Source organism: Ixodes scapularis, unplaced genomic scaffold (genome assembly GCF_016920785.2).
Source record: "Ixodes scapularis isolate PalLabHiFi unplaced genomic scaffold, ASM1692078v2 PGA_scaffold13__105_contigs__length_92229423, whole genome shotgun sequence".
NCBI classification, from domain to species: domain Eukaryota; kingdom Metazoa; phylum Arthropoda; class Arachnida; order Ixodida; family Ixodidae; genus Ixodes; species Ixodes scapularis.
The window spans coordinates 88,436,398-88,459,640 of NW_024609839.1; the positions used below are offsets into that span (position 1 = coordinate 88,436,398).

Sequence of the window (23,243 nt, forward strand, 5' to 3'; positions counted from 1 at the left end):
CTGAAAATCTCTGCTAGAAATAGGAGAATCTCTTATTACCATTGGAACAACAGTCTATGGAAGAAAAAGGGAATACAATATATACTATTAGATTCCACACCTTAATCAAGGTCAGATATGCATAATGAATGTAGGAATAAATTTCCAAGTTCCACAGCATCCTCCAAAGAACAACAAAAAGCAATCCATGAGAGGAGAGAAAATTTATACCTCACATCAGCGAGAGCTAAGTTCAAAGGACACTGAACCGAAATTTGTATTTTGCAAAATAAGGCCACAGAAGCATGGAGCGAGATGTTATCAACTCTAAAACATCACTCACACATCGATATCTCAAACGGATGGCCATACTTTTGGAAAAGAAGGGCGTGATCAAGCGAGGGCTACGACGTCATTGTCCTCCTGGAAAATTTCAGAATAAGGGGAACCAACCTCACTTCTCTCCTTCTCACTTCGGTTCACCAGCTCGACGGGACGTAGCGAGGAGGAGAAGAAATGAGAATCGTTACGTGACTTGTCTCGTAGGATCCATCAGCCGTGTTCAATCGCACACTTCTTTTCTAAAAATATGGCGATCCGTTAGAGATATTGCTGTACGAGTGAGTGATGCTTTTGCAGCGTCCCGTATATCCGTCCAGCCTTGTTTTGTGAGCTCGAGATTTCGTTTCAGTGTCCCTTTAGGGTCCTTAAGACAGCAGATTTGAAGCATCCTTAAGATATGTATATGCAATAAACCCTCACTGCACTAACACACTTACCATATCCTGAGTCATGTTCTATTACGTGAGACAGCAATAAGAAACCCTTGGTATCTGGTGTGGTATATTTAATTTCACCAAACTTACACTGAATCATCAAAATGCACAAAACGGCAAAAAAAAAAAAGATTCTTGTCTTGCAACCAATAAATCTGTGTACGGTCACTTGTCACAATATGAATTGCTACAACAAAGCCGTATATAACTCAAACGTATGTCACAACACAAACCATAATGGTTATCGCAAAGCCAGACAGCACTGTGAACGTGTGAACCAAGCTGTAATATGTCCACTACATTCAGCAAGTCTTACTGTATGAATATTAGCAACCCATCATCATTCATAAAGTCAATCTTTTTCTCCAAACGCTTATAAATTCTTTGGTGTAACAAAGATAGCAAGATGAATGATGTGATGCGTATTAAACTCAGTAGAGCCCTGATGAAGCAGAAGAGCAAGCGTCCCAGAGGTTTGCTTTGTCAAAGTTAGTAAGGACTAATATTGTCGATGGGTATATCTAGACTGTCCATATTCTTTTTGCATACTTATTGTAACCTCAAGAAAAGAGCTAGCTTAGAACAGTTCGTATGCTGTATGACCCTTGACGTTTCAAACAGGTAGGCTCTGATAAGATAACAAATAACTTACTTTAGATGCACACAGAAATATCTAACTCACCTTGTAAAAAGAGAAATTTGTAAACCTCCCCGACAAGACAAACTTTCTTTAAGTATGATTTGTACAGTGAAAACAAGTACAAATGTGGCCGTCCATAGAACATACAATATAGTAGTAACAATTAGAATGATTCCAACACCACGAGAAAAAAGTGTGAGGTTGTGTTAGTAAAACTGTTTTAATGTTAAGCAAGCACCACAAAACAAGAACAAGAAAAGGAAGCATTCAGCGCTTAAATTTGAGGTTCTCAAATGACAGTCTTGGCCAGAAGACAACGTGCTCACGTACCTTGGCTTCCTCTTCGGGTGTGTTCCCAGCCGAAGCCGTTGCATTGAAGAGCTGAGCCCTCTTTTTGCCAAAGCTACCGCTGAACGAAGTGGGAGGCTTGTTCTTCAGCAGGACCGGTGCAGAAGAGGCCTTCTGACCCAGCTGCTGGTTCGCTGCCCACGACAGAGCTGCCGATGCTGCCTCCGAAGAGTTGCCTCCATGGCCCTTGATGGCCGAACGCGAGAGGGACTGCACCTGAGTCTTCTCGTCCAGTGATAGCTGCCTGTAATTGCTGAAAGAAAAAGTTGGATTTTGTCGACATTGCTTAGTCACTGCAAGCAGGCTGCTCCAAGAAAATATCCGAGACAAGAAAATTAAAATTTATCAACGATGACAAGGTTAACTGAAACTAGGCCACATTTATACAACTCCTCGCACACATGTGTCACAGAACACCTTTCTGGGAGTCACGTTACGTTATACGGGGACAGCAAGTAATGACAGAGGCCAACATGCTTGCCAATAAATGGAGTGGCTGAAATGGTGCCGAGCTGCCAGTGGGTTGCTTTTGATATCTGTGAAGGAACTGCTAGCCAGATGTGCTGCGAGCTTGACAACTCTAAGCTCACAATACAATGACATCCCACAAAGCGGAGCTCTTGTGTAGAGCCCTCGGTTTTATCAGAGTGGAATAACCTCCATAAAAATTGCTCGCAACTACCTGTTCAGTACTGTGAATTGAATAGAAAGTCTGCAACCTTTCGTTAATGAGATGAACAATTCAGGCCTGATACAAATGTTTATAGCTCTTCCATGGTACTCTTCATGATGCTGAGACGCGATAAGAGAACCGATAAAATAAACGGGGCCCTATGCTACACAGTGAGATTAAGTGGAACCAAGGACCAGGACAATGCCGTGTGCTGCGATTGGTCAGCGCCGTGAGGCTGACCAATCGCAGCAGACGGCGTTGTTCCGGTGCCTTGGTCCCGCTTGGTCCCGCGGTGTAGCATAGGGCCCCAAGCTGGTAAAACGTGAAAAACTTACTCTGACTTGCCACAGTCCTCATTGGTTAAAGTTGGCATGGAGGGACTGGCACTGTCCTGCAGCTTGCTGCTACGGCTTCGGATCGGATTGACGACCTCGGACTGATCCGAAGACACCTCCTGGGAGCTAGGGGAGGTCCGGGGTGTCAGGGGCGTCGGCGGAGCCTCGCACGACGACGAAGACGACACCGGCGACGGGGAGTTGGGTGTCGTGGTGTTTGTCGTGGTCGTCTGCGTTGCTATCCTCAGGCTCTCCTTTGAAGACCCCACGTCTTCGCCCAAGTCAGCCACCCAGGTGAAGCTGGAGCTGCGACGACATAACACCGCGGTCCTTTAATAAACTACTTACTGGTCTGAGGATTTTGGCAGTGTCCATCATAGTAAATTTTGTCAATAAAAGCGTCGATAATCCACGCAAAAGTAAAAAGAAAGACTAAAAAAATTAGATGTTTGGCAGAGAAAGGAATTTCTAGAAAAGTCTTGATAATTTTTTTCTTAAAGGAGATGTAGCACCCTTTGCGTGGCATTTCTCAATTATATCGAAATATTAAGGCCCCTAGGTCTCAGGAGTAGGTGGCATCACCAAATGCCCATCTCTTCAACAGGTCCACGAGCGCGCAGTCATTAACTTCACGAAAGAGTAGACACACCGAGCGACTTTCTTTAAGGTGGCTTGTTTGAACCCATGTCCATCCATTAGCTTCTCCGAAGATAATCTGATTGGCTGACACCTAACAATAGCAGCACCTCTCTGGTACCTAAATTTTATACAGAGAAATCTTTCCTATAGTGTGCTGAGAAGATTCCAGACCACGCAATCCTAGTAGTATAAACTCATTACAACAAACCTTGATAGTGATGAAGATTATGGTCCGTTGTAAAAGGAGTGTGCAGAACGCAGATACCTCTTACTACAGACTTTGACGTGGGTTATGACTGGTGCCCATTTTAACCAGTGGGGTTGATGAAATTTGACCATGTATTTGTTTCTGTAGTGTCATTTATGTACCATTCCTACAATGATCCTGAACAAGGACCAGTACAACAAATTAAGAAAAGAAATAATGAGAATAGATAATTAGGAAAGACCTGATTTATTGAAAGTTCTGAACTCTGAAAGATGGTAGTGATATTTGATTGATCTCTTGTACTAATGATTGTCATCACTGGGCGCTTTGGGTCATAAAAGGCTTGCAAGGCGCCAAGCGCTATGACAGCAGTTGGCAAAATAGTTGTTACTGCTACCAAACCAAAACCGCGTAATGTACAAAAAAATGACTGCTGTTGAATAGTCCACTATAATGAAATCGTGAACTACTTACAAACCTCCTAATAGAGTCCGTCATAACCGAATGTATGTTGTAACAAACTCTGTAATAGCAAAGTTGGCTCAATGGCATAGATAGGAAGACCAACCAAACTTCACAGATTGGTATGTTATAACCGAATGTCTCTTGTAACAAGGTTATACTTACCATGATAACGTGCATATTCACCGACCACAAATCCCACAATAGAATTGTTCAGCCACTCAAATTCAGAACCCACGACATTCATTGCCATGCTTATTAATACTAAAAGATATTGTGTTTATGGTTAGACAGTAGGAAGTCAGTCAGCCCCAATAGACATCTCGTCATTGTAGAAGATAAATTTATCCAGTGCAGTTCCCCCGCTAGCCTGGAGGTATCTAACATGCGCAGCAGTTATACGGGACAGCACGCCAGAACGATCTTCACCCAGATCAAAACGGGCAGGGGTGGGGATCGATTGAACCCGGGATCCCTGGCATCTGCGGAGCACACGCGTCCGCTCCATGTGCTCTGAGCGGCGGTGCACTAACATGCTAGGCCGTCGATCCCTCCCCTATTACTCCTAAACTGCATTATAGAAGAAGCTAACTTGGACTTTATGAGCACTTCATGTGCATGCGTGGCACGGTAGAGTGGAGAGGGTAGAGTTTCTGTTTCCCGATTTGCACACCCCGTTCTTTGTGTGTCTCGCTAACCACCAGCCCACCCAAGTGTTGACACGCACAATGTGCAAGTCAACATGCAATGAATTACTACACTTGACGCTGCACCCTCTCGGTCTGTGCATCCACCTTGTCACCGCAAAAAAGAAGAGCTAGAAGGAGATGATGAGACGACGCTACGAAAAGACGCAGCGGCGCACGCCAGGAAGGCCGAGGTCGAACACGAGTGTTGGCTGCATTTCTCATAAAATTCAATTCTGTTATGACTGTTTTATCGGTAAACACAAATGCAGTTGCAAATTTTTGTCTTCGTAATGGCTGTAGTAATCCCCTTCTGCGAAAACGTTAAATGACAACAACCTGCCTCACCCTAAAGCGGTGCACAGCAAATGTTATCAGCTTTCCGAGCAACCCCGGAGATGTCATGTGAGCAGTGACTGCTAGATCACACTGCATGCAATGAAACGCAATATTGCAGTGAAACATACACTAAAAGGCAAGCCTAGTGCATAATTAAAACGAGTCATCCCACAACCTTTTGTTGTTGTTAGTTTGAGTTGTTTGGCTGCCCCCTTTTTTTTTTTTGTACTATCAAGTTTTGTTTGTATTTTTTTTACAAAGGTATCTTATTACATGCCAGTGCTTTGTATGATTTTGTAATGTCCTGTAACAACCTGAATTTGGGTAAACACTATTAATTCATAAAATAATAAAGCATCTTCACCTGCGTGAAATGACGGGTGTCGTCTGGGTCACTGCATCCTGAGGCCAGCTCGGGGGCTCGTGAGGAGGTTCAACGTTTTTCAGAAACTTCTCCAAATCGTGGCGACTCTGGTGGAAAAAACAAGAAGCGATTATTGCACGAAAACTGCCAGCTTGTTCTCTAAATACAGCCGCTCCCCATTTATTGGCGTGGCAAATGGGTTGTCGATTCCTTTTCCCGAAAACATTTACCTCATGTCCGCTTTGCATGGGGTCTAGTATCACTAGGATTGCCGAGTCGACTACAAAAAAATGGACAGAAATTGTAGCAATATCTACAGAATGTGCTTGACAAAGCCGCATAGTCACATCTCTGTATGTTACACAAGCTTACATTGGAAAGTAGAGATTACCCTTTGCCAACCTTGTATATCAAATTCTGCTTGTTAGTTAAGTTACCACAATCTCGCTTGTTGTTTTGACGACATTAGGCTTAGGTGGACGTCGGCTCATAGAGAAATTTTGTTTTCCTCAATTACCTTTTAAGCAAGGTAACGTCATGTTCTCAAATTTTCGCATTCTATTCCAACTGCCAGTGTCACAATCTTACGGAATTTGAGCTCTCTGCAATGTATAGTTTATTTACCCGGGCCAAAAAACAGGTTTCTTGTTTCTCAGAAACTCTCTGTACTTTGGTGTTTCTGTCTTGCATGCTACATATTATTTTCTTCAACTGGTTTGAGACTGTGCCAAGCTGTGCTTCAGCAGATCTGGAACCAGTGCACAACGTCAAGACAGGCCCAAAACAAACAGCAGGGACTCACAAGGGTTGAGGTAGAATGCCCCGTAGAAGTCGAAGACCACGTCCCTGTGTCCGGGTCACCCTCGTCAATCTCGTGGGGCGGGAGACGCGATGCCAGCTTCGCTTCCAGAGTGCAGACCGTCGCGAAGACTTCGTCCGGTGTCGAGGCGTGGTTGGCGATCACTTTGATGGTGTACGGGTTCAGCCGACCCTGCGCTCGGCCCAAAGTGGGGGAGTTCAGGCTGAGCGAGACGTCTTGGATCGGCGGCACAGCGTGGCTGTCGTTGTCCCGGTCATCTTCCCGGATGAAGAGCTCCGGGAGGTCGTCGAATGCCTCGTCGGGATCGACGATACGCAGCTCGATGTCGGTGAAGTCCTGTCCTTTTTCTTTGTCAGTAACACCTTCGAGGTAGAGGGACAATAAAACACGAGGTGAAACTCAGCAAAATAAGAGAAAATAAAAAAGTTGGTTGGGAACGGTTCCCCCATTTCTCAAAGATTGCTGTCGTGATGATGAAGACGGATTACCATCATTTGTATCAATCAGAGCAACAGAAGCGAAGCACCTGGCTGCCCTTAGGAAGGATGCATGGGCAAGAGAGCAACCCAAGCAGTTGAAAAAGAGGGGAAGGAGGAATTTCCTTTTTACTCCGACACTCTCTTGTGTGTCCCAGACGTCGCTATCCTGCCCCTAGAAGACAAGCCCGTCACTCAAAAATTCATACAAAAGCACCTTTTCTCTCTTTGCAGCCCATGACTTTGACAGCACTGCCCATACAATACTCTACTTTAAACACATCTGCAGTGAAGACAAAGGCATAGGCACGAGCGCGTGGTATTAGGAAGTGCCTTTTATGAACAAGCCCTCATACAAAAAAAAAGCATACTGTTGAGCTAGTCTCACACACCTATGCCTTTGTCTTTTGCTGCAGCCACTTGTGAGAGGAAGAAGGCATGTGATGAAGTAGAATCACATGCCTTCTTCGGATGCGCTGAATAGCTCGAAGAGACCGTAGCGTTCGCTCTTTTCCAAGTTTGGGTAAAACAAAGTAGCAAAAGCTTTATAGCTATACTGTTAAGCGCCATTCACTCACTTGCAACCAAGTAGGACGGAGAGAGACAAAGCCAGTTTTCAGGCCTCTTGCGACGTCTTCGGACCAGCTCCGCAGCACCGCATCGGGTCCCAAGACTTCGCAAGAGGCTTAAAAACCGGTCTTGCATCAGATGGTCGTACTCAATTGCAAGTGTGTGAACGAGCCTTTATAGTATACCAGGTGATTTTGTTTCATTCGAACAGATTTATTACAAAAAATTCGTAAAAGATGCACTCATGCGGTTTGTGCAGGTGAGTTATTCGGCCAGGGGGACATTATGTGCGTGACTAATCTTTTGTGATAAGTCGGCTAATTAATTAAAATTCATTAACTTTTTAATTTGAGAAAATAAACATATGGTTCCAATTAGAAACTTAGACAGCGTCATCGAAAACCACTAAATCAACCCTTTTAGGACGACTTGAAGCTCGTGGGAAACTCGGAGGCGCGCCAAAGTTACCACTGGCAAAGCAGGCGCAAAGCTAGCAGTTGCCGAATGTGATAATGATCTAATCATCCGCGTTCTGCCACTGCTGGCATTGCGCCTGCTTCACAAGTGGCAACATTCACCCGCCCCTCAGTTTCCCACGAGCTTCAAGTCGTTCTAAAAAGAGGTGATTTAGTGGCGCAAAGCAGTGAAGCCCACTCCATCACGTGCCTTTTCTGCACTCGTGGTTTCAGACCTAACAAGCGCCTATCCGACAGGTTTTCATATCATTTTCAAATTCTGGTTGAGCACTTGCTTGGTATTTTACGGTCATGTTACAGTGCATGGCTTAGGGACAAATTCTTCTGCGGACAACAAAAGCTCCACGGCACAGGTTCACCATCATTTTTCGGGGCGACAAGCATTGCTCTGCAAACATCCTCAGTATGTTTTAATGTTCCACCGATGTCCTATGAATATGCATAGCCATCTGTGCCGCCTAGGTTACTAAATACAACAAAATTTTACCGATTACATATAAAGCATACACTATTTGCAAAAGTTGCTGAACTGATATAATTTTAGAGCACAGCCCTTAGGCGCCCATTTCCAGCTTGAGCGACGACGCCGTCGGCGTAACCGTGCGTTGCGTCATGGGACGTTTCCTATCGTGACGTCACATATGACGCCACGAGAGCAGAAATTTCCTGCTGAATTTGGCGGGAAATTTTTCTGCTAAATTTAGTGAGGAAATTGTCCATTTAGTGGGAAAATTTTCCCACTAAATCTAGCGGGGAAGTTTTCCTGCTAAGTTTAAAGGGAAATTTTACCCTCGTACGTCAAATGTGACGTCACGTGTGACGCCACGAGAGCAAAATTTTCCTACTGAATTTGGCGGGAAATTTTTCTGCTAAACTTAGCAGGCAAATTTTCCCGCTAAATTTAGAAGGAAATTTTACACTCGTACGTCCCACGTGACGTCACTCAAACCGGGAAAATTTTTCCGTTAAATGTAGCGAGATCATTTTTTTGTTAAATTTAGCGGGAAAATTTTCCCGGTAAATATATCGGAGAAATGCTTCCGCTAAATTTAGTGGGGAAAGTTTCCCCTTAAAATTTGGTGGAGAAAGTTTCCCGCTAAACTTAGCGCTCAAATTTCCCCACTAAATTTACCGGACTAATTTTACCCGCATGACGTCACATGTGACCCTTTCCTCCTCCTCCTCAATAGCTGCACTCTAATTCGGCATTACAAAGAATTGTAAACGCCTTTTATTTTTTTTTATTTGATTCTCTTTGTGCGCTTCGTATTGCAAAGCTATGAAATGCCAAAAAAGCAAGGGACAAAGGAACACGTGAGCTCAAAGCAGAAAACACGTCCTTACTTTCAGTCACGCTCACAGCTGGTGCCCCTGCACAATCGGGGAGATCCTCTGGTTCGTAGTAGAGCTGCTGGTTCTTGTACAGAGAGCCGTCATAGCTGAGCACCTGGTCACTACCCACCAAATCTTCCGTATCACAAAACGGATTGACCGTCTTTGACAGTCCCGGGTAGCTGCCCGAACGATTTGGAAGCTGCACTCCAACCGAAGCGTCTTGAAACGACCGAAGACTAGGCCATGAAGAACATCTGTCGATTAGCTCCTTCACATTCGCTGCATCGGCATCAACATCACGCACACACCGTTCGCTCTTCTCAGAATCCGCTCGTTCAGCTCGTCTGACATCTCGTTCGAAGGTGAGAGCACCGTGAATGGTCGTTAAACTTGAATCTGGTGTCGAACTACCATTCTTCTGCGAATTCGGTGGAGCCGGTGGGCTCTCCGGAACGTTCTCAGAGCTGCTTGCCACCAGTCCAGTTTCACTCGTTGGCTTAACCTTGAAATCCAATTGGTCCCTGGCATTTTTAGAGGACGGTTCTTGCAGGTGCAGACCGAAGGAATCGTTGACTGCTTCAACCAACCGCTCTGTGTAGATGGAAAGGAGGTGAGCGTCACCGCTGGGGGGACGGGACAGCTGCAGAGACTTCCAGCCGTAGTATGCGTCCCAAGTGCAATCATCCTTTGTCTTCTGGTCGGTCGTGGGACCAGTACCGTGCCATAAATTGTCTTGTTCTGGAGAGTCGGTCTTGCGAGCGACGATGCCATTGGTGTTCCTTTTCGCTCGTGGAACGCTGAGGGACGCATATGCATCTGGAGCGTTGTCCTCGTGGTCCGCTTCGCAGCCGTAGAGTTCAGGGCAGGAGTTGTTGTGGCTTTCACAAGAGGATGATGCACTTCCGGCTGACTCGGATGCCAGCAGGTCTTCAACAGCCTTGCCAACCTCCGCCTGCAAAGACAAAACGAAAGTCATGGTGAAAGTCTGACTCTCTGCTCCTTCAGAATATTTTCAGCAATCAGAATAAAACTCATATTAAAGATGGTGAGTTCAAAACACTACAAGTTACTAAGTAATCATTCCATCATCAACACTACACAATACCAACGAGTGAATATCATTAAGCAGGCAACACCACGTGTTTTTGCGTCTGCAGGTCCCTGCATTATTCTCAATTCTCACACAATTGCAACACAACTGTTGCAATTGTGTGAACCAGCCGTCATGCTTTTCTTACCTTGAAGGATATACTCTGAACCCGTGGCGTCACAAGGGGGGGGGGGGGGGGGGGGGGGGGGAGCCGCGGCGGGCTATATCCCCGGGTGCCGCTGACCCTCGCGACGCCGCTGCTCTGAACCAAATGTGCTGACCATGCATTCCAAAGGTGACCCCGTGACCCCGTGACCCAGGCCCTTAGCTCCTCAAGAACGCCGCAGGTCAGATCGACGTGTTGGCCAAGTGACCTAGAATTGACCACGTGATCGCATGCCAAACGTTCTAGTGTCCGTTTCACCTTCGATGGAATGCAGTGGACGCTACGTGCAATCTAGCGCCGCGGACGCGTTGCTGCGCCCCTCCCGAGAGTCACGTGACACGGCTTTATTACGGTTGATCGAATGCCATTTCATCGAAGCACGTTTTAGAGAATGGGCCCGTTTTATCGAAGCACGGTTTAGAGAAACGCCGTTTATTGAAAAGGGGACACTTTTTAAAAAAAGGCTTTCCTACTTCTCGCGTGTATCACTGGTGCGCGTGTTAAGCCATGCCCCCCGCTGCGCTCCCGCCGCTTCGCGGAGGCAGTCAGCGGCGGCTCATTACAAAAATGTTAACCTACCTGATTTACCCGTACGCGCCGCTTCGCGGCGGCCGAATTCGCTAAAAGGAGGCTCATCGCCATTTTCTCTAAACCGGGTTCTCTATAAAGGGATTGGATAAACCGGGGTCGGTAAAACGGCGTTCGCTAAAACGAGCTTCTCTAAACCGCATGCCTCCGACGTGGCACCCACGCGGCATTGGATTGGCTCTGATGGCTCATGGCGCCCGCTGCTCTGCCTCGTTCTTCGATTGCCACCTTTATTTGGTCAGAGAAACTGATCTGGCATGCAACGTATGAATGCTGTGACGTGGGAAATCGTCCAAATTGCGAGCTTACAGATTAGCATGAACAACCACGAAACAAAGCCGTGAGCCGCCGACACGAGGCAGTTGGCGCCGCCAGAAAACTAGATCTTCATCCGACTCCCACGGGATGGGCGGCACAGACGAGATGATCTGCACCCACACAAAGGCCGGAGGAGGAGGACTGTCTGTTTATTCCGGAAGCCGCACAACCCATCCAAAGGCTCCCATAAGAGACGAAGTTCGCAGCACATGTCAAACCGCCGTTGCGAATTAAACAATAGACAAACTCAAAAGTGGGGCAAAGGCGGCCGACTAAGCCCGCGAATGCATGCAGATGAATGACCGGGACCGGGAACACATTGAAACTTTACAAAAACAACTATAGTATAAGCTCGTTACAACAGACCTGGTTACAACAGACATTTGAATATAAACCGCTTTCTGAAGTTCGGTTAGTTTTCCTATCTGTATCATTGGGTCAACTTCGTACCTGCATACAGCATACTGCTTTTACAGCAGACTAAAATCTTGGGCCCCTATCAAGGTCTCTTATAAGTTATAACCAATTTGCACTGTGTGACTCTTGGATATATATAACGGTTAGTGCTGAAACTTTGGCATCTGGCCCGAACCGCTGGCGCTACATTTAGGCTCAGACTGAGCGTTCAGCAATGCATATTTTATTTTCATATTAAAACAAAAATCGTAATTTATTTTAAAAAATTTGGGAGGACACGCTGTATTTCTTCTTCCTTCTTTCGTACCCGAGTACCTGAGCGAACAAAGAGCCAATACTGGTAGCAGAAGAAATACGTTCTTTATGGCGAATGTCGGACGCGCCGTAGACAGCTACAAAGGACAGCCGCGAAGATTCTGAACCGCCTAAATGGCACTACTAAGATTGACGGAATTAGATCAACACTATACCAGCGACTCATCGAGAGATTTCCCGAGTCTTCTCTCACTGAGTGATGAAGCGAAAAAACAAGCGGGTTCAAGCTCACCATGGCCGAAGCAGTCCAGTTTGGAAAAGTCCTCGAACCGCGTTGCGGCGTCTAAATTAAAGCGGACGACGGTCGCGAGCGCGCGGCCCATGCATGAGGAAACGCCAAAAGGCGGCGATGAAGCGGCGAAATCGGTCGCCCGATCGTGGGCCGACCGAGGGCTGTTGGCGTGCACTTCTTTAACGACGGTCGACTTTGAGATAAATTAACGCTCGCTCGCCACCCGAGACACGTGGGAAGGTGCCGTGTGCAATCAGCGGGCGGCCGAGGCCGCAAAACAAAAGCATCTGGCGCTCGACGCCTTTCCGAGAGAAGGCGGCACGGGGCACCACACGAAACGAATCCGCGTCCGAAGCCCTCGCAGCGTGCTGGCTGTGTTCTGGTAGACGCAGTCAAAAGTACTACATTTCCGGGCATGTAGCGAAGCGCATATGGCAATTGGACAAAAACAAGTTGCACCGTACAGGACAGCTCTCCAACTCACACATTCGCTGTACGCACCTGAACCGAAGCTGTCCAAATAAACGGGTTTACTACGGCTGATAGAATGCCATTTCGTCGAAGCACGTTTTAGAGAACGGGCACGTTTTATCGAAGCACAGTTAGAGAAAGCAGAGCCTCAGTTTAGAGAAATGCCGTTTATCGAAAAGGGGACGCTATTTATAAAAGGGTTTTCTACTTCGCGCGTGTATCACTGGAGCGCGTGTTAACCCAAGCCCCCTGCTGCGCTCCCGCCGCTTCGCGGCGACAGTCTGCGGCGACTGATTACAAAAATGTTAACTCACCTGACTTATCCGCACACGCCGCTTCGCGGCGGTCAAATTTGCTAAAAGGAGGCTCATCGCCATTTTCTCTAAACTGGGCTTTTTCTATAAAGGAATTTCGATAAACAAGGGTCGGTAAAACGGCGTTCGCTAAAACGAGCTTCTCTAAACCGCATGACTCCGAAATAAACCTGTAGCGAAAATCCCGAAAGGCTACGCGCGGAGCGCGCAACATATAATGGGAACGTACTGTAGGCTCCTCCGAACGGGTTTACTACAGTTGATCGAATGCCATTTCATCGAAGCACGTTTTAGAGAACGGGCTCGTTTTATCGAAGCACGGTTTAGAGAAAGAAGAGACTCGGTTGAGAGAAACGCCGTTTATCGAAAAGGGAAAAATATTTAAAAACGGCTTTCCTACTTCGCGCGTGCATCACTGGTGCGCGTGTTAACCCAAGCCCCCTGCTGCGCTCCCGCCGCTTCGCGGCGGCAGTCTACGGCGGCCCATTACAAAATTGTTAACTCACCTGATTTACCCGTACACGCCACTTCACGGCGGCCGAATTCGCTAAAAGGAAGCTCATCGCCATTTTCTCTAAACTGGGTTCTCTACAAAGGGATTTGCTAAACTGGGGTCGGTAAAACGGCGTTCGCTAAAACGAGCTTCTCTAAACCGCATGACTCCGCCTCCGAACTCCAGACTCCTCCTAGATAAGGTTACAATGGACCGCAGCTGACGTTCCGAGCCAATCCTCTGCCGCGTGAGCGGCACGTGACCTTCGGGAAAAAAACAGCAACGCGCAGGGCGCTAGTCACGTGATAAGTTTACAACGCTGGATTGCTTGGAATGACTCGCAGCGTCTCCTGCGCGGTGTATCATAAAATGCGCCATCCATCACGTGAAACTGAAGATCTCAGCAAGCGTTCCACGCATGCGTGACGCCTCCATAACTGCAATTCATAGAAAGCAGACGCCAGTTCACGAGATAGCTCATGCCGCCTCGTGCTCTGCTCGCGCAGATCTCCAGCGGGGTTGTCGCGCGTGCAGAAAGACTACATCTCCCACGATGCATGGCGGCAGCGGTGGCGTACTCAAACTAGCTGGTGAGACCGGTCTGTTCGCCTCCGTTGCCTCCCAGAATTTACTTATTCAGGTGTGTTACGCTACACGGGCCTGGTACAGCCGGCTCTGGTCAGGCAAAATGGCGGACGAAAGGAGGCTGTTTTCGTCGTTCAACACATAGACCACCATACATTTCTTGCACTGCAGTGTAAAGTCGCTGTTACATATGAAAGCAACGAGATTTTCGACGGTAGAAACCTTTTATAGTCGGTGACAGGTCAAGAACGAAGTGGAAGCTCCACCCGCCTCTTTCCACTTTAGCAGAACGAACGCTGGAGAGGAGGCGACTTCCTCTCCAGCATTCGTTCTGCTAAAATGGAAGGGGCTGGGAGGAGCTCCCACTTCGTTCTGGACCTGTCACCGACTATAGTTAGTGAGTAGAAATGCTCAATGGCGGAAGAATAAAAATAATGACTGGAAACGATGCTTGTTTCTATGCTGCCTATGAGAACCAACAGCGATAGCAGACAACAGAGTCGAAACGACCTCCTCTCCTGAGCTTCTCGGCGTTGACACTAAGCGGCGTCGGTCTCGCTGGGATATTAACTGATGGCAACGGGGTTTTATAGCCTCACTTTCTTTTCATCGCGGAGTGAATATAGTTTTCACATTTAAACATTCTAAGCTTAAATGGTCAAACAAAATGGCTAGGTGGCGTAAGCTAACGCCCGATCCAAAGGGCTCAGCCGGATTCATCCATCCATCGCCAATACGGCCAGTTCCCAGAATTTATATAGTCAGGTGTGTAGTCCCGCATGAGTCAGGTACAGCCGGTTCTTTACGGCCAGTTGGCCTAATACAGCCAGTTCCCAGAATTTATTTATTCCGCTGTCCAGTGTTACACACGGGTCTGTTTTGAGCTCTGGGTTGTCGACTTGGCGGCACAATCTCGCCATTTCATTGGGTGCCGAAGAACAACCGGTACATTGTGGAGTTGAGTTACTTTCCCGGGATTCATTTTGACGCCAGCGGATGCGATGGAGGGCGCTGCAGATATAGCGAAAGGTCTTACAGAGATGTTCGCTTTGACGGTTCTGATGCTTGACTGCGAAGTGACGTGCCCCAACAATTGATGCTCCTATAGATAAAATTCCAAACGGACGGAGCTAGAAATAAGACGAAGGAGCACAACGTAGTATATAATCAACCTAACTGGACACCTTGTTTATGCCAATCTTATGACACGGGCGAAAATTGCCGAATCACTGGGCCATCGACGTATGCTCCGCAGAAGACAGTTACTGCGCATGCTCATAACGCGTTTCACAGCCCAGTTAATAAAGACGGAAGCGCGGGGAAGGTGATTATTTTAATGATTGATGTTTATCACATATTCCCCGCTACCAATTTCGCCTACAATTGCGACTATTTTATTTTCTCCAGAATTTTTATACTAAGGCTAGATGGCGCAAGCTACCGCCCGTTACAAAGGCTATAGCCATTAATATCCATCCATCCGTTTATTCTTGTTTCGCGGAACGTCTTCTTTTTTTTTTTTTTTTTTAATAAATGGGAAAAAATTCGAAACGGAACTGTAGATGACACCTCGGAATCCGGTGACTGGAATGTGGAACGATCAGGAAACCTTCGCATGTTCTCTCGCACAGCCGTTCTCTGATCCGGGAACGAATATCCTTACACTAAATTTTGAGTCACGGCTATAAAATAGACGGGCACGTCATAGGCAGCACAGGTAGTTCGGTACACACCTGCGAAAACCGACAAAGAAACTCCAGCGACGGATGGAAGACAAAAGTTGATCTGGCACAAAATATATTACAAAGTTAACAGAACACGAGAAATAGGGCTGGAGAGTATATTGCATCCACAGGAGGTAAACCAATAAAACTGGCAGGTACTGCGATTAAACTAAAAACAAACTACGAGCACACTGTCGAAGTAGTAAGGTATTTCGGAAAGTCATATAAAAACGACGCGCCTAGTAATTCACTGTACGGAAAACAGGAAATCCAATGACCTAGCCCCCTAAAGTCATGTAGTAGTCAAATTTCCAAATACACCGCCACAAACTGGCCTGTGAAATACGTACTCGAAGCCGTGTAGAGAGAAAAACAAGCAGTCCCCCAAAATAAGCCAAGAGTCAGAACCACCAAACAATTCAACCCGAAATCGTACTCGGACAAACACACATCAAAATAGCCCCAGAGTCGGAGCTATCAAACGATTCAATTTTCAACGATTTAACGAGTGAGTAAAGAAGCCTACTGAAGAAAAAGAAAAAAAAGAGAGAAAGATGCGAAAGGAGAGGCCAGTCTTTCCATAGCGTAGGTGGGGCCATCTGTCTCGTTCCGCTTAGGGTAAAGGAAACCAAAACTAAAACAAACCAGCAGTGCCCAGGCCCACGAAATCGCGCGAACCGAAACCGGAGTAGACACTCACCCCCGGAAGGGGATAGCCTCCCGTCCAGAAGCGCCATGCGGAGTCGACCGGATGCAGCAGGAGAGACCACCACTGACCCATGACTACCTGCGTCCGCTTGTCCCCCGACTGGCGGACCCTTCGGTACGACGCAGGCGCATGCTCCCCTGAGTCCCCCCCAGCCGCTCCGCTTCAAGCACGAGTCGACGCAACAAGCGGGCGGATACTACGCCGAGGAAACCGGAGACCCGACCACGACGACTCGGCCGGAGACGTCGTCGAGGAAGACGGTTCTTGACGCACCCTCACTGTTTCCAACGGCCGCCGCAGAGGGGTATCGGGTGTCGCGCAAGGACGAAGGCTTCTTTCGGATGACGCCCGCCGCAACGAGACACTGGCGACATTATCTGCGGCTATATTATACACGTCGACGCGTCTATGGGGAGAGAGGCATCTATATGCACTGTTTCGTAAAGAACGCCGTAGCGTCAAAACAGCGATGGCTATGGCCGGCCAAGCAGACCATGATATCACCACATCGAGACAACGTAAATCTATGCATATTCACGAAAAGTTATATGGAAGACGAAAGTTTCACAGAGCGAAAAATAGATCCCGCGAAGAACTATAGAGTGTCATGGAGCTACGCGTATACTTATTCAGGGATAGTTATATGGACGTCGAAAGCTGTATACATCGAGAAAGGGATCTTGTGGTCAACTATATACTGAGTTACAGGGAGAAACTAAACTTAATAAGCTACAAAGATCAACCGTAGAAGGATATGTACGAAGAGCTGCGAAGATGACCGCAGTTATGTGAGCTCAACTTACTGCAGTAGTCTATATCAGGATCCGTTAGACAGTCAGTAGAGAGATTTGGAAGGCCGAAAGGGGCGATGAGGCCCTCGCGAAGCACGAAATTAATAGAACTGGATGAGCGTGAAGTTTGAATGTTGACTGTCACTCAGCAAGACACCTCCCACAGCGACCGAGAAGAGAATGGTCGTAGTAATCATGCATCTACGAAACGATACCTGAAATCGGGCAAGTACAAACTTGGACCTTTTCTGAGATTTTCCCACCGTAACCATAGGGTCCTCAAACCACGACCGGGACCGAAGTTCTGGTACTGCTGAAGCTGATGCAGCGGTTTTCCTTGCGCAGGTTTGAAGGCACGTTGACTCGCGCGCAGAGACGAGCTGGCGGGAGGGCGGTCGGCGGTCAGACACGCAGCGCCCGCTTCCTGTCTCGATATGCAAAAGGTACTCGGCGGTGTGAATGCGTGAACGTTCCACTTGAGGAGAGTCGTGGCCGAAGGGGGTGGTCTCGGTCGTGTCTCGTCGTCGCACTTGGAAGGGCGCGCCAGAATCTCGCAGCGTGCGCGTAATGGCGCTGCGGCGCGAGGTGGGTGGCAGGGTGGAATCCGTTGGGGCATATACGTTTCGTTCTGGCTGGGGCTCAACACGGTTTGTGTTTACCATCCGAGTGTTCCTTAGCACGGAGATGCTAACGTGCCGGTGCGGCATCCACGTACTGCGTCCCATGATGCGTCCACTAGCTTGGCAAAGAGAGAACGCTATGGTCCCTTCGAGCCAATCAGAGCAATAGAGGCCGAGCACGTGACGCCCCTTACGAAAGGGACAGGGGCAAGAGCGTAACCCAAGCAGTTGGAGAGGAGGGAAAAGAGGAACTGCGCTTTTCTCCTCCTCGGTGATTATCCCGTCACTCAAAGTGCGTAAAAAAGTGAGTTTCCTCTCTCTCCCACCCGCGGCTTTGACAGAACTGCGCGCAACCAGCGATATAGAGTATTAGCTTTAGCTCCCAGAAGTTTGCGTGGCGCCCCCTTACGGCGAACCGGGGTGACGTCACGGCGAGGACACAATTTTCCTCCGACTCGCCCCCCTCGCCCTGTGGAGGGAGGCTGCGACGACATTAGCTTTCGGCGCGCTCGTTTCTATTCAATTATTGTTGTGCGTGTTTTTCGTATGAAGTGTAAATTTTCATATGTGGCTTTATTGAGGTATGGCCTATATCTGCAGGCGAAACTTCAACCAACATTTCAGGCATGGTTGACACGGCAGGCAACGCATGAATCGCAACTGGCCAATGAAAATGAACAAATATGGCCACAAGTACAGGAGCATCGCTATATATTTACATCTCACACAAGCAATGCTGCTGATGGTCTGAATGAATTGGCGGATTATGTATACTATTTCGTTTGTTTTGTTCTTTGCACCTCTGTTTTTGAAGAAAAACGCCGAAGCAGAAAAACTGCACGCTGCTCGAGCAACATGTTAAATATAGTCTGGGCCAAGGAGAGAGAATCACAAGTGAGACAGTCCAAGTACAGGGGCAAAGTAAAGAAACAAGGAGCATTCATTTATCTACATTGCTCGCGTTTGACATTTGCTGGATTCGGAGTGTATTTCAATGGACTCCATTGGTGGTATCTGTGGACTTGTTCATATCATCCCTCAAGTTATGTAAAACAAACGCAAGCGAAGGTGTCTAGCCCGTTATTAGTCGCTTAGGCTCTAAAATTGAGATTTTAGCTAAATAAAATTGTCCCCAAGCCAAAAATACCAGAAGCTTTTCCCACGCAGACTGTCACCCTTCGCAGGTTCCACATTTTCTGCTACTAGTGCAGCATCTACCACTGGACAGCCGTTCGAATGCTTGCTGTTCCTCCTGTTTTCCTCTGTTGTCAGAGGGTCCAGCTGCAGGTAGTTTGGAGGCTGAGGAAGATTTTGGGGACCTGCAGCAGTGCCTATTTTAATTGGAAATGACAATTCACACTAAACGGTGTATTTTCCGAATACACAAGGCTGGAATAAACAAAGAATGTTAGAAAAAAAGTATAAACATTCCAAATTACTGTTATAGCAGTGCATATTTTTGGCAGTCCAATACATGCCATACAAGTGACCGGAGCAGTTCGACCGTTTTTCCTGCTACCATAGAAAATAACTTCATGTGATTGGGGATCTTCTAAAAAATAAAGCATGCCTGCATACGCGTACGAACTATATCCATGCCTGCATACGCTCACAAAAAAAAACAAAATAAAAAAAAATAAAAAAAAGTCTCAGGCACGGTTGCGGAGAGCACGAGGATTGAAACTGACGTGACTTCCGGCGAACCTACTTTTAGTGACGTAGCTGGATGCCTCCCTTCTGACCGCCCCGACACCTTGCGGTACACTGTTTCGTCACAGGGCAGGGGCGGGAACTTTGAATTTTTGTGGCATGTCATAGGCCCTTTAAAGGGCGATGCAACGATTTTGTACTTAGGGCAAATGCTGCATAGAACGAATCCCTGACTTTAATGACCTATGAAACACGCGTTCGTTTCCTCACCACACAAAATAGAAGTCGCAGAAAATATTAAAGCAAAAAGAAGAGCAGCGTTCACCCCTTCAACTTGCAATGAGAACAAGCGGCCACGTGATCTGGAGCCGAATAGATGCCGCCATGTTGATCATAGCCGAGCGCTGGGGTTGGCACAGTACAGGACACGCGCTGAGTTCCAGACATTGTTATTGTTCGGCTATTGTCGCCATTGCAGCGATTGGACACGGGCAATTACACGTATGCTTCTGGAGCTATTGATCATCACAAGCCCAAATCGAGTGCTCACGTAATGCCCGGGTCCACTCTAGGAGCCGCATTCAAATAGCGTCACTGGGCGGTCCTGCGACCCCCCAGGTACGTCAAGTTTTGCAAAGAAGAGATTGAAAAAATAAAAAATAAACGCTGGCTTTTGTTTTTGAAAATTACCGCAACAAATGAGTTTCTTGGCCAGTCGCTTTGCGTGCGAGTATACTTAGGTTACACTGTACTTGGGTTTCACGGCCCCTTTAATTATGCTTCTACGGAGATGCTCAAGATGAGAAACGGCTCGAACTGGAGTCGTTTAATAAATTTAACACACACTCTCTCTCTATCTCGAGAGAGAGAGAAAGAGAGATGAAGGTCGAAGAGAAGTAGCGACATAGGGCATGCTTCGGCGGACTGAGCGTTGAACTGCTATCGATTTCGTGACAGTCCCGTTCATTCTTGTTGACATGCCAGAATAGCAGAGTTTTACTCCCCGCTCGATGTTTTCCCCAACCTGCATATGTCTCAGAAGAGCGAAAAGAAAGGAATGTTCGACCCCATCAAAAGACTTTGCAAGATCAAGTTGTAAAAGTACCGCAGGTTCATGCGTTCTTTACCAGATCTCCATACTCGGCGTGAACTATCTAAAGAAAAATTGGTCTGTGTATGTTTATACAGCGTGAACTTAGTCTGCCCCAAAGCGCGACTTGTCTCTCAGCTGTATACGAGTAACCTAGCCAGCGCGGTGCAACCGCTAGCCTGGGCTCTTTAACGTGCACCACGTAGTAGTGATATGCGACCGCACGCTGGTACGATGTTCAGATCGAAACAGGCAGGGGTGCGGATTGAACCCGAAATCCCTTTCGCTCCACGTGCTCCGAGCTGGTGTGTGCTAGCCCACTCGGTCACCGATCCCCCACCCCCAGCTCTGTCAAACCTAGTTCCATGAGCGCGTGAAAATGAAGTGCAGAAGACAAAGTTACGCGCTTTGGCAGCAGTGCAGGACTGCTGCAAGCTAGGCTAACCTTGACAATGTAGCACAAAATAGTTGACGCAGAGTATAATATTGACAAAATAATGTGAATGTTCGTTTGCATATTCATTCCTTTGATGGAAAGGTCTGGTAGTATATATCCAACTATCATAGATATCACACGTCGCCGACGTCCGGCTAGAATTCATGCGAAAATCTTAGTCACAATTCAAGTTTTGACACGTCTTTAGACTTGGAGATTAGCCCCGTGTGTGCTTTTCGAAGTGATGGAGGCAAGCCCTCATTTTTGCACGATCCCTTGAAAACATTCAATAATATCGGGGCGTGTCCCCTGTTCCGATCCCCCTGACGCACGATGTGGTTCATGGCGTTCTGTCTTTTATTTGCCATGGGACGGAACTACGACGCGATCATCATCATTAGCAACGCTAGAGGCCATGAACAAAGAAAACAAAAGCAAATCCACACAGCAAGGCCTAAAATCGCGGCTCGCGAAGAAGGCCCCGTGGCCCGCCGCCACGGTAGCCACGGGACCCGTCGTAGGACACCATGAGCCGACAGGCCCAACGGCATGCCCTCCGAGAGGCTTACAAGCAAACACTCATCCAACAGTCCGTCATTCCTAGGTCAGGGACGGCTCGGTCACCAACGCCACCAGTCATGGCGCCACCCCCCGGATACCAATTCTTGCCGCCGAACTGCATCCCCATCGTACCCGTGGGGACCATTCCCGCGCCAGGACAAGGTGTTAAAGAGCCATCGCCGCCGCCACGTAGAGCGATGGCCTCCGAGACCACCGTCATTGTCAACAGGGCAGCACAGCCGTGCTCTCCGCGGTCAACTACATCACCGGTGGTCATACAGATACCTACAGAAGAACATCCGGATCGGTCTGCCGCAACCCCGAGGGTCGTAAGGATGACCGCATCGGCGCTCGCGCCGGTGGCACGACAGTTGACAAGGGACGGCGGTAAACAACAAATGCCCGCCAGCATCAGGCGACCGGCCCTCTCGCTCGACGAAATGTTCGAGACGCTCAGTTCCCCTAGAAGGTCTCGAAGCAGGCCATGGCGAAGGTGGAGGAGGGCTCGAACCTTCGACTTCGACGACGAGGACGATACAGAATGCTCGGAGTGTAGGTTAGACCGGTACCATAAGACCTACCCCTACGTTAGACGAAGGAGGGCCAGTGCTGTGGTTCGCCGATGCTACGACGAGGACGACTTATACAGTCGCACGTACCGGACACCTTCAATCAGTCGTCGTCGTGGTGCCAGCCGCGAAAGGAGGGCCCTCAGTCGGAAAAGGACACAGACACGTCAAAGGAGGCGCGCCAGGAGTGACGGTGACATCAGGTACCGTCAACGACGTAGCGATAGCTACGAGAGCTTTCACGACATGGTGAGCCGCAGTCTCGACCAGATACGCCGACGCTCCAGGAGCGCGCGGGTTCTGCAGATGGGCGGAAGAATACGGACCCTCATCCAGGATATCCTCGAGGTGTCTCGCGAGGTCATTCGAGCACGGAGGGCCATCCAGATGGGAGGGCAGAGAGGAGAACACAACCTGAGAAACATCTTTGCCGCCGAGAGTAAACTCAAGGAACTCATCGATCTTGAGTCCGAGCTGGCCGACGAGTTGGCCAGCTGGAGAAGGAGCGACTTCGATAGTGAAGACGACTATTTCGCGGAACTGCAGCGAATGGAGGAGAAGGTCCGGCGTCTCATCGACGTCGAGAGGCGACTTGTGCGGGAGATTCAGGGTTGGCGTAAGGGAGAGGAACCGATCAGAGGTAGTCAGCCGTCGTTTTTCGGGATTCGACCGGCAGTGCCCGTGATGAGCACACCGTCGTCGACGACCACGACTGGGACTACGGCGGTGTCGCCGACATCAACATCATCAACTAGCGTGACGCCTTCGTCCAGTCGCTCCAGTAGCCCAACAAGCTCTAGCAGCGAGACTACCAAAAAGACGAAGTCTAAAGGTCGCTCGAAAAAGAGGTCTAAAAAGAAATCGAAGAAAAAGTCTAGGTCGAAGAAGTCAAAATCCAAGTCTAGGTCGAAGAGAAAGTCAAAATCCAAATCGAAGTCGTCCAAGAGATCCAGAAGGAAATCGAAGAGCAAGAAAAAG

The 23,243-nt window shown here is 48.0% G+C and overlaps 1 protein-coding gene across 1 annotated transcript in view; it reads right to left on the reverse strand.

Annotated features, from left to right (window-relative positions):
* Positions 1–809: 809 nt before the first annotated feature.
* Positions 810–23,243, reverse strand: part of LOC121835581 — a 147,462-nt gene continuing 125,028 nt past the window's right edge. Inside the window, exons 4-8 of the mRNA XM_042290022.1 lie at positions 9,136–10,078; positions 6,252–6,631; positions 5,450–5,556; positions 2,752–3,057; positions 810–1,996 (exon numbers count right to left, since the gene is read on the reverse strand). Of these exons, the coding sequence (XP_042145956.1) occupies positions 1,663–1,996; positions 2,752–3,057; positions 5,450–5,556; positions 6,252–6,631; positions 9,136–10,078 (2,070 nt within the window). The 3' untranslated portion in view covers positions 810–1,662. The remainder of the gene's footprint in view (positions 1,997–2,751; positions 3,058–5,449; positions 5,557–6,251; positions 6,632–9,135; positions 10,079–23,243) is intronic.